The sequence below is a fragment of the Microtus ochrogaster genome, unplaced genomic scaffold (genome assembly GCF_000317375.1).
Source record: "Microtus ochrogaster isolate Prairie Vole_2 unplaced genomic scaffold, MicOch1.0 UNK65, whole genome shotgun sequence".
NCBI lineage: Eukaryota > Metazoa > Chordata > Mammalia > Rodentia > Cricetidae > Microtus > Microtus ochrogaster.
In genome coordinates, this window is record NW_004949163.1 from 1,143,939 (window position 1) to 1,155,413 (window position 11,475).

Genomic DNA, 11,475 nt, shown 5'->3' on the forward strand with positions numbered 1-11,475 from the left:
AAAAAAAAAAAAAGAAACTGGGCAATCTGGGAAGCAAGAAAGGGCCCAGTTTGGACCTTAGTGGGATGAACTGTTCAGACCATGAGAAGGATAGAGGGAAGAAGGTGCTCATGCAGTCTTGACCAAAGCCCTACACGTAAAGAATAGTGCTTATTTCAGCGGTTCACAACCTCCCTAAGGCTACGACCCTTCAATACAATTCCTCATGTTGGGGTAATTATTAAACTTATTAAATTTTAATTGTATATTATATAATTATTCATATATACATATATTTAAACATTAAATGTAATATATAAAATGTTAAGATTGTTACATTTTAAATTATTAAGTAGAATTATTAATTAAATCTCCACAGTTATTCATTGCTACTTCAGAATAACTGTAATTTTGCTACAGGTATGAATCATAATGTAAATATCTAATGTGAAGGATATCTAATATGCGACAGCCCACCCCGCCACCCACCGCAAGGGGTCTCGAACCACAGATTGAGAACCTTTTGGTCTATTGGGTAGGGTTGTCAGATTTAGGAAAAAAAAGAATTCAGAATGGCTAGTTAAATTTGAATGTCAGCTAAGCAGCACATAATTGTGTAGTATCAATATGGCCCTTGTAAACGTGGTAATAACGCTTACAAAACTGTATTCATTGTTAATGTGATTCTCAAATGTAAGGGGAGGTTGAGTTCGCCAGGGCCCTGTTCACACTGAGACAGGCGGAGGAAGGGCCTCTGCGGGAATTCCAGGAAATTCAAAGGACAGGCGGTCATTAAGGGAGTGAGGATGGGAGCAGAGCTGGGGACGCCTGCAGCACAGCCGCCCAGCGTTACTAGGGCAACTTCTCCGCGTCTCCGTCTTGGCGCCGGCGGCCAACAGGGCTCCGGGTAGCCGCGCCCACGCAGGTGGGGGCAGGCGGCTGGGAGCCCGCCCAGGCCGGCGAGCCGCAAGCTAGGCCCGCCTTTCCTTCCCCACAGGGGTGGAGCCCAAGCGAGGAAGAATCAGCCTGCGAGCTCTCGCCCTGGTGGAACACTCGCAGGAGAAAATGGAGCCCAGCAAGATGGCGCCTCCCAAGAACGCTCCTAGAGATGCCTTGGTAAGCGCAGGGCAGCGAGGCTTTGGCGCACTTAGAGGCGCCCCGTGTGGCAAGCCCGACTGAGTGCCTGACGGGGAGGCAGGGGGTTCGCGTGCCATGTGCAGCTGGGCGACATAGCTGGAAAAGGGCAATAGGGATCCCCTGTGCCTGGGGCGCCATCCGCACTGCGGGAACCCCTCCAGAGGGGCGCGGGCTGCTTTGGGGCTTTTGTCTCCTTAGCACCGGGCCGTCCCCCCACCCATCCCTGCCCAAGTCTGCAGCCTCATCGGTTCGCCCAGTCTGTGAGTCTTGACTGCGACATGGGTTCTGATGCTAGCTTTTCCTCACTGTCAGATCTGAAAATGACAACCAGCTGGACCCACCCCTACCTGCCTAGAAAGCCAGTTCAGGCCTTTCTTGTGTCTTTGCTCCCACCCTTGCTAAAATAAAAGTTATCGCCAAAAGCATATGACTGATTTTATGTGATCGCTGACACTCACTGGAGGAGGCACAAGGCTGAGTTTCGGACTTTGTAAAAAACATAGGAATATGCCTCCAGTCCAGCTTTGATTTCTTTTATCTACATTGTGCATCTGGCTTTTTGTTTTTATTTGAATCCACAGGTGATGGCACAGATCCTGAAGGATATGGGGATCACTGAGTATGAGCCAAGGGTCATAAATCAAATGTTGGAATTTGCTTTCCGTAAGTTAAAATTTTTTGATCTTGTTAATTAGAAAAGATGATTAATTGTAACACTTTAAAGCATATTCTGTTACCAGTCTAGAAATGAGTAAAGCTCTAAGAAGGAGCCCAAGTTAAGGGACAACAGTATTTACATATAGCATGCATGTTTAACTAAAGTACCATGCAAATAGGACAATTATTAAAACCAAGACAGAAAGGTTCCAGAAATTAGTGGAACCTTTTAAAAGGAGCCATAAATATATAAATAGTATTTATATGTGTATATTTATATGTATATATAGTATTTACATATATATATATGTAAGTATGTCTTCATGTAATAAGTTATTTTGCTCTTAAAGGATATGTGACTACAATTCTGGATGATGCAAAAATTTACTCAAGTCATGCTAAGAAACCTACTGTTGATGCAGACGATGTGAGACTGGCAATCCAGTGCCGGGCTGACCAGTCCTTTACCTCTCCTCCCCCACGAGATGTGAGCAAACATTTATTTGCAGTTATTTTTACTTGCACTTTAAAAAGTATTATATTTCTAATGAGGATTTTTCTCTTTTAGTTTTTACTAGATATTGCAAGGCAGAAAAATCAAACGCCTTTGCCACTGATTAAGCCATATGCAGGACCTAGACTGCCACCTGATAGATACTGCCTAACAGCTCCAAACTATAGGCTGAAGTCCTTAATTAAAAAGGTAAGAATTTCTGGCTCATGCCTTAATTCTAGCAGTAAGGACACTGAGGCAGGAAGATCAGGAGTTCAAGGCCATCCTTAGATCTTCAGGGCCATCCTGGGCTACGTCAATCTCTTATCTCAAAAAAAGGGAAGTTTTTTTTTTGGGGGGGGGGTTTAGATTGGTTTAGATTTGTAGTTTGGTTTGGTTTTTCGAGACAGGGTTTCTCTGTAGCTTTGGAGCCTGTCCTGGAACTCACTCTGTAGACCAGGCTGGCCTTGAACTCACAGACCTGTCTCTTCCTCCTGAGTGCTGGAATTAAAGGAGTGAGCCACCACTACCCAGCTTAGTTTATGATTTTTAAAAGGTGGAAACAGCTAAACTAATAAAAAGCAAAGTTCTTATAGATAGCACAGTAAAGGTTAAAGTAATTCTTAGATTTTTTTTTTTTTAATTTTCATCTAACCCAGTGGGAATTTTTCTCATCATACAACTGAACCTGAACTCATGGAGTCAGTGGCAAAGCTAGGGCTTATTCCCACATCTAGTAGCTTCTTTGGTGTGTGAGATCCAATAATGAAGTAAATGATATGCCATCAGTAATTAGACCTTTTTCAGACATATCACCTAAGGTTGTCTCAGCACTGAAAAAGGACACCCCATATTAGGCTACCTTTGTTTTCTGGAATTCTGCTGTAAGACAGTTTTAATTTAGGCACAGTTAAAACACTGACTAGTTAAAATCCAATATTATAATACAAGGAACTTAGTATTTGTCTCCATTCATGCAGAATTAGATAGGGTCACAATTATGTATGTATGCAAAAACTCCAAATATTGGATTTACAACAGAAGAGTTCAATCTTCAGTAGCATGACAAAAAGAAAAACACAATAAAAAGACATTTTTTTCACTAATAACTCAAATCAGCAGTTATAATTTTGCTTTTCATCAAGTTTAGGTGTCAAATGTTAACATTAAAACTTGTGTTTAAATCCCCCAGGGACCTAACCAAGGAAGACTAGTGCCTAGATTAAGTGTCGGTGGTGTTAGTAGCAGACCTGCTACTCCTAATGTAGGTAAGTTAAAGAGGGAAATGGCCTTTCCGGACAGTAAGAACAATGTCTCAGCATGTGCCTTTGAACAATAACCAAGTCAAAATGGGAGTCAGAAACTCCAATGTGTTGCTATTAATAATTTTAATCATCATCAACAACAACAAAAAAAAAAAACCCACAAAGACTGATCCCAAACGAGATTGGCAAAGTTCTTGTTGGTATAAACTGTGATTCCAGAAACACTTTGTGTTTCCACCTTCTGTGCTTCAAGTCACCAAATACACCCATGCCAGCAACCTACTTACTGAGAATGTAACGAAATGTTCTATAAACTGGCTACAAGTTCAAAGAAGTTTAAAACCTAAAGAAAGCTCAAGGATGTTAAAAATAGGTTTTAATACTTACCTTTCAAAACCAGTACAAGAACCAGCCTGGGTGACATAAAGGAGATCATGCTAATTATATGTCAGTAAGAGCCCTCAAGCTGTGGCCTATAATGTATGATAGCTCTCCATCATGCTACGTACATTTCTGACACACGATGTTCCAAGCCTATCTTATATTCGCCAAGCTTTAGAATCAACCACTTCTCCAACTAAACCTTAGTTCATTTAGTGAATGGTATTTAGGAACTCTTATATGTAATGATTTAAAAAAAATAAAACAAGTTTTCTGATTTTTTTTCATATTTTTTGATTTTTTTTCATGTTTTGCAAAAAGAAAATCCTTGGCCGGGCGGTGGTGGCGCACGCCTGAAATCCCAGCACTCGGGAGGCAGAGGCAGGTGGATCTCTGTGAGTTCGAGACCAGCCTGGTCTACAAGAGCTAGTTCCAGGACAGGCTCCAAAGCCACAGAGAAACCCTGTCTCAAAAAACCAAAAAAAAAATCCTTTTTCCCTTGTATTAATTTCTTGGTTCTTGCTGCTTTTAACTTGAGTCTTACCAGTGTCATTATATGTCTAGTATAAAATTAATTTTAAACTGAGTCTTAATCTGTAACCCAGGATAGCCTTTTTATAAAAAAAAAGTTTTATTTATTTAGTATGTATACAACATTCTGCCTCCATGTATGCCCGCACGCCACAGGAAGGCGCCAGATCTCATTACAGATGGTTGTGAGCCACCATGTGGTTGCTGGGAATTGAACTCAGGACATCTGGAAGAGCAGCCAGTGCTCTTAACCACTAAGCCATCTCTCCAGCCCCCCCCCCCGGATAGCCATAAATTTAGTATCCTTCAGTCTTCTGAGTATTCAGATTACAGTTGAGGAATGCTGACCAGCTGTGATTTGACCTTTGAGGTGTGAACCATCTCTGTATATTCTCAGGATATGAATTTGCACATCAGCATTTTAAAGCTGTTATTAATGAGGTATATATCTCTAATAACCTACATAAAAGCTCCAGTGAACAAAATGTTACGTATAAAATCTGTGTAACTTTTCAGTCATATACTACTTACCTGTATTCAAATTAAGTGAATATCAAATTTTTGCTTTTTTGTTTTTGTGAAAATTACCTCACTATATTGCCCAGGCTTGTGTCAAACTCCTAAGCTTAAGTGTTCTGCCTGTCTGCTTCTTGACTAGCTGGCTACAGGTGTGTGCCACTGCCCAAGAAACAGCAGGGTGTAATGAGCAGGTACATGTGGCAGGCAAGTAAGCCAACTTCAGTTACCAGTTGCTTTTTTACATTTCAAGTCATTTGTTAAGACATTCTTTAGAGTGTAACACCTAGAAATCTTAATCTATAATCTAGTAAAGATGTAATCATTAAAATTAAGGAAACTTTTCTTTTTTTAGCACATACTTCCTAAGGAAAAGGGGAAGAAACCCGAGAGGGATTACAGAGGAAGAATAAGAATACCCATTGTAAATCTTTTTAATTACTCTGCCTTCATTTATAATATTTTTGCACCTGCCATGAGCCCTCTAGACTTTGAAGGTGTATTTCTGTACGCTTTGGAGTAGAGAATATAAATATATAAGAAGTCATCTAACTGCTATGATCTGTTCATTGTAACTACAGCACCCCCACAAGCAGGATCTGTCCCAAATAAAGGTCAAACTCCAGTGTCAGTGACAAGCCAAAGATTTGCAGTGCAGATTCCACCTTCTCAGTCTGCACCTGCCAAACCAGGTAACATGATATGGGTGTGGGGACAGAATTCATGAATAACTTTCAATTTTACAACAGTTTGTTTTACTGCAGAAAGACTGGCTTTAGTATCACAACAGGTTGACAGGTAGAACTGCAAATCAGGGATCTTTGAATAAGGTCTCTACTGTTAGGTTAAGTTATACATAACATTTCAGGAGGAGGGTGGTATGTTGAGTTGTTCTCCTCAAATTAAAAGAAATTGGGGTTCACAGATCTAAGGTGTCTTCAGGGGAAAGCACTTCAAGTAAAAACCCAAGGAGATGACACCATTTAGTGAGGAGTGTGAATGACCCTGCTGTAAATTAGAATGGAGGTGTGCCTCACTCATTCTCTAGGTGGCAGCTGTGAGTGAAAGGTTAACAGACTGCTAGCATAACAGTTTGCTCATGTGTATGTTCAAATTGCATCTTTTGAAACATTATCACCATACAAGAAACAACTTAAATAAAAGTTGGGCTAGCAAGATGGCCCTGTAGGTAAGGGCACTTGTCACCAAGTCTGATGACCTGGGTTCAATCCCTTAAGACCCACATGGTGTAAAGAGAGAACCACCCCCAAAAGTTGTCCCCTGATCTTCCCATGTCATGTGGTGCACACAAATAAACATAAGTAACTAAATGCAATTCTTTTGAAAACTGCCCTATGAAAGAAGCATGTCTCCTGGCCTCACACATGAATCCAGTACACTAAATACTAATTACAATTAAAAAAATAAAACAAATTTTGTTAACTTTGCAATAATTTTAGGGAGAATTATCTATACATAGATCAAAGTATACGTATGCCTGATAAAATCACTATTAGCAAATTTAAGATAAAAATGTTTAAAAATCCCACTCTTTGTAATTTCAGGTATCTCTATGATGTAGTTGTATGCTGTGCTAATGAACTTGTATAAAAATTACATTCTAGTTTGCTGTCTATTTTTGTATCATGGGTAACTGACATCTATGGGGTTTTCTTCTATTTATAGCTCCTGCAACGACTACAGTCCAAAATGTTCTGATTAATCCTTCAATGATTGGCTCCAAAAATATTCTCATTACTACCAACATGGTTTCCTCACAGAACACAGCCAGTGACTCAAACCCACTGAAGAGGAAGCATGATGATGACGATGACAATGACACTATGTAAAGAATAAAGTCTGTTCTACAGATATTAAAATTTTAGTACATTTAGGCCCACATGGTGGACTGAACAGCCTAGGTCTTAAGTTTTATCTTAGAAACGTAGTAGCAGTATTTTTCACATTAGCTACACATGATAAGTTTCATTGAGTTCAAATGTTTTCAGTATGCTTTAGATATACAAGTCCTTGTTTCTAGACAGCTTTAGTCTCACTATGGCAATTCTATTTTTAGAAGCAGTTTTGTGCCATGACTGACAGCAGCACTTAGATTCTAGTTCCTGGTCTCATTTACATTTAAGCATGACTTTCTTGTTAGGTCAACTATTCACATTGTCACCTTTGTGACCAAATCTCTCAATCTAGTAACCTTTTTTGAAACAGTGGATTTAGAAGGGTCCTAAATCCATTTTGAATGTATTTGGGTTTGGTCTTTTCTAGTCCCCACCTCAGCTACCTATCTAGATGCCATTTCGTTTCTGTTCCCACCTCTCATCGCCTTATGTCACTTGCCATTGCACTTAAATTTAAGACTGTAACTGGAATTTGTAAAGCACCTGGCATTTTGTAGTTCACTTGAACCTGGGTGTCTGCATTTGCTTTTTCACTCCATAACAGCGCAGGGAGGTCTCGGCCCTTACCTGCCATGCCTGTTAGGCTTTCCTCTCTGACATCAGTTACATTCAGTTGCATTCCAAGTTGACAGCCTCACCATCTTTCATGCTTATAATTTTTCTTAACAGACATAATGTAAAAGCTGCCTTAGTAAGTAACTTACACTGGACCTAGATAAAAACCACTGAAATCTAGTGTTTTTGTTTCCTTATTCTTCCACCTGCATATATGCTTTGATCACTACTGAGCTTGCTGCTGAGGACGTCACACGTCAGATAAGATCAAGCCTGAAAGTAGAGTCTACTGATTCTCCTTCCCCATAAGGCCAACAGGGAAAAAAGATGATTAGTGTCGCCTGACTCTAATTTACACATGACCTACAGAAATTTCCCAACCATGTGTTTCTAAACACTTTCTAGTTTGTTTTTATACATACCTACAAGACACACTGGAGAAGACTGCAAAGCTTTTTTTGAGTATAAAAAAGCATTGTTTGATTTAGTTCTATTTAGCCAATACTGGAAAAATGTAAGCAGAAGTTCCCAAAACCTCCACATTATTAAATTTTATAGCCATGGGTCATCAAACTTACTAAGTATTGGCACAGGATGGTGTTTGACACAAGAATAGTACAGTAACTCGTCCCGGCTTGTATGTTTAGGAATGTTACGGAAGGTTGATCTGATCAGTATCACAAGAGAAATGTGCATTCTACAGCACTCACGTCACTACTTGAATGTTCTCAGGGAGGAAGAATATTCGGCGGCCTGGCTTCTAGTACTAGTTTCATTACCAACAACATGACCTTACTTTACCTCTGAGCCTTGTTCACTAGTAATGGGAAATACCACCTACCCTGCCTACCTCACAGGGATGTTGTGAGGGTTTAGCTGGTGTGTGTGAGAGAAAGTTCTCAAGATTGTAAAATCTATAAGTAATTATTAATGTATTTGTTGCAAGATTATTAATAAAAATTTAACTTTACCAGTGACCTTTTATTTTTGACTGAAGGGATTCGAGGAGGTAAATAAGGCAACAGTAGAGGAATTCAGATTATCAGGGGACAGCTTGCTTTTGCTGGGAATTGGTATATGATTCATAGTAAAAAAAAAAGCAAGGAAAATCAAATATGGGTTTCAAATCTTACAAACTGAAGATGCTCTGTATGATGGGAATGTGTATAGAGAGATCCCTGTACTGAACTGATGGGTGCTTCTGGGGAGGAAAGCCAGTAGACAGGTTGGCAAAAACTTCACTATACCCAAAAAAAAAAACCCGAAAATTTGAGTTCCTCATTTATAGTATGGGGATTCTGTGGGCATATTAGGGGATTGAATGTGATTTTACTATTTAAAATCTATGCCTTTCAACATTTATCAAGTTACACTATTCTAATTTACATGTACAGGAACAGTTCGATCCTGGTTATTTGCCAAGCTACCTTTTCTGTTAAACTTATTTTTTCTACTTAGTCTCTGTATTAAACATCTAAATAGGGGGCCGGAGAGATGGCTCAGGAGTTAAGAGGCACTGGGCTGCTTTTCTAGGACTCTGGTTGGATTCCCAAGACCTACGTGGCAGCTCACAACCATTAGTAACTCCAACAATCTCTTCTGGTCTCCACAGGCACTGCACACATGTGGACAGATGTACATGTATGCAAAAGACTCATACACATAAAAATAGTAAAAAAACTGAAGGAATTTTGTAAATAGAAAATCCTAGAAATATAATCTCATAAAATACTTAAAAGATACAATAAAAAACTGATAGATGATGCTGTCAATTAGTACTAAATGCATGGATATCTATTTACAGGGTGTTTTTTTTGTCTTTTTGTTGTTGTTTTTTCTGTATCTTTGGAGCCTGTCCTGGAACTAGCTCTTACAGACCAGGCTGGCCTCGAACTCCACCTGCCTCTGTATCCCAGGTGCTGCGATTAAAGGCATATGCCACCATCGCCCGGCCTATTTACAGTTCTTTCAGCGTCTGAGCACTTGAACTAAGTACTGAAAGATTGTGGGTGGGGGAAGACAAGGGGGATCAGCACTCAGGTAAACCTCTAGCCCAACAGTAACATTCATTTACAACATCTGAGCTTCATCTGCAAAATTCCTGCTGCTCAAACCAAGGTCTATCTGATACTGTCCCGAAAAAAAATGGTACAATGTACAATGTACAATTAACTACAAATATGGAGAAGCATATAAACTAGAATGCAAAAGGATTAAGAATAACTGGAGTTTTCACAATTTCTGCTTAAGCAACTACCAAAATAGATTTGACAGTGACAATGAAACAATGCCTTCAACTCTGATAAACTGATATTCAGACTCTTAACTATGTCTAGATAACCAAGGGTAATTAGATAAACAAGAGTATCTGTATTAAACAAACTTTGTAAATTTTTTGATATTTAAGAGATGATCTAATGTTAGGAACTTTAAATAATATAGATGACTTAAAGCATGAGAGATTACTCATAGATTTTAGGGAAATACATTTTATAGAAAGAATGAGCATCAGCAGATTTTGGTATCTGAGATACAGTTCCCCATAGATACAAAGGGTTTATAAAAGCATGGCCAAATTAGTAATCAGGTTTAAGAGCTGAACAGCTAATTTCAATCCAAGTCTCAGAACTTCCTCCTTGGCAGTCTTTCTCAGGTAATTACTAAATCCAGATTTGCATAAAAAGTAAATCAGCCAGGCAGGGTGATGCATTCCTGCCATTAGTACTACTGGGGTGGAGGGGGCAAAGGCAGGGATCACTGGAAGTTGAAGGGCAGCCTGAGTTAGCTAACAAATTCCAGGTCAGTGAGGGCTGTCAAAAAGAAACACAATTAACTATCCAAAAAGAAACTTAAACTGAGAAATAGAAGGGGAAACAAGGTTTCAAAGGTAAAAAGAACCCCTAGAGGGATACAGGAAAGCCCTGAGCAATATGGCTACAATAAACTTAGGGTAGCCAGGAAAACTGGAACAGAGGCACCAAGGATTCCAGATTTCAAAACTTAAAAAACCTATCTGATGTGTTTCCATATACTTCATGTTCATACTTTTAGTGTATGTTGGAATGAAGTAGTGGAAAAAATGAGAAAATTATTTTTGTTTTGAGATAGGGTCTCACTTTGTATCCTTGGTTGATGTGGAACTCCCTATGTGCTAGGATCAAAGACTTGTGTATCAAGACCAGCAGGGAAAAAAAAATATGGCTGAAGAGATAGCTCCGCACTTCAGAGCACTGGTTACTCTCTTCCAGGGGTCCTGTGTTCAATTCCCAGCATTCACATGGTGGCTCATGACCACTCATGAGAGCTGATGCCCTCTTCAGGCCTGCAGGCATACACGTAGGCATAACATTACATACATGATATATTATTTTAAAAATGGCAAAAATATAGCATAGTACATACATATATAACACTTATAATCATAGTGCAAACCTTCAAGCTTGAGACAGGATCGAGACTGGCCTCTAACTCACTACGTAGTCAAGGATGATCTTGAACTGTCCTTCTGTCTTCACTACCCATGTGAAGGAATTATAAGCAAACACCATGCTCAGACCCTTCATAATGTAAATTTCTGATCTAATTTATAGCAATGGCAAAACAATACTGAGAATGAAGTATATGTAGAATAGAGGCTGTTGATTTCATTCTTCAAAGTATGGAATTAATAGGCATGTTTGAAAATCTCAGTACTTAGAACCATGAAATGGGAATCAAGAAAAGCAATGGTCACACTAGGCAATATGAATCAAGAATGTAATGAGGTGAGGCTTGTTTTGGTTGGTTTGTTTAGATCCAGTTGTGAAACATATATAGACTTTCACTAAGTAATAGGCATCTGTCTAGTCCCACCTCCCCACTACTACAGCCAATCCTTCCATTCAAAATGTAGATAGATACTTGATCCCATACGAAGATTCTATTCTCACCCTTCCTAACAAAATGACAGGAAAACTCCAGTTTCGGGTGACATCTTTATTAATAGATCATCAACTTCTCCAAATCTACAGCTGGAATTTCATCTTATTTCCATGCTGAGTCATGA

The 11,475-nt window shown here is 39.3% G+C and overlaps 1 protein-coding gene across 1 annotated transcript; it reads left to right on the forward strand.

Annotated features, from left to right (window-relative positions):
* Positions 1-935: 935 nt before the first annotated feature.
* On the forward strand, positions 936-8,400 carry Taf9b (TATA-box binding protein associated factor 9b). The gene is made up of 7 exons (XM_005369874.2): positions 936-1,095; positions 1,698-1,779; positions 2,124-2,260; positions 2,342-2,476; positions 3,459-3,534; positions 5,541-5,651; positions 6,646-8,400. Exons 1-7 carry the CDS (start codon positions 1,045-1,047, stop codon positions 6,807-6,809), a joined length of 756 nt encoding a protein of 251 aa, XP_005369931.1. The 5' UTR covers positions 936-1,044; the 3' UTR covers positions 6,810-8,400.
* The last annotated feature ends 3,075 nt before the right edge of the window (positions 8,401-11,475 follow it).

Bases quoted from the DNA above. Each gene is read 5' to 3' on its own strand.
- Taf9b (XM_005369874.2), top strand. From the start codon at position 1,045: ATGGAGCCCAGCAAGATGGCGCCTCCCAAGAACGCTCCTAGAGATGCC. The intron at 1,096-1,697 runs GTAAGCGCAGGG...TTGAATCCACAG, and splicing joins ACGCTCCTAGAGATGCCTTG to GTGATGGCACAGATCCTGAA. The intron at 2,477-3,458 runs GTAAGAATTTCT...TAAATCCCCCAG, and splicing joins TGAAGTCCTTAATTAAAAAG to GGACCTAACCAAGGAAGACT.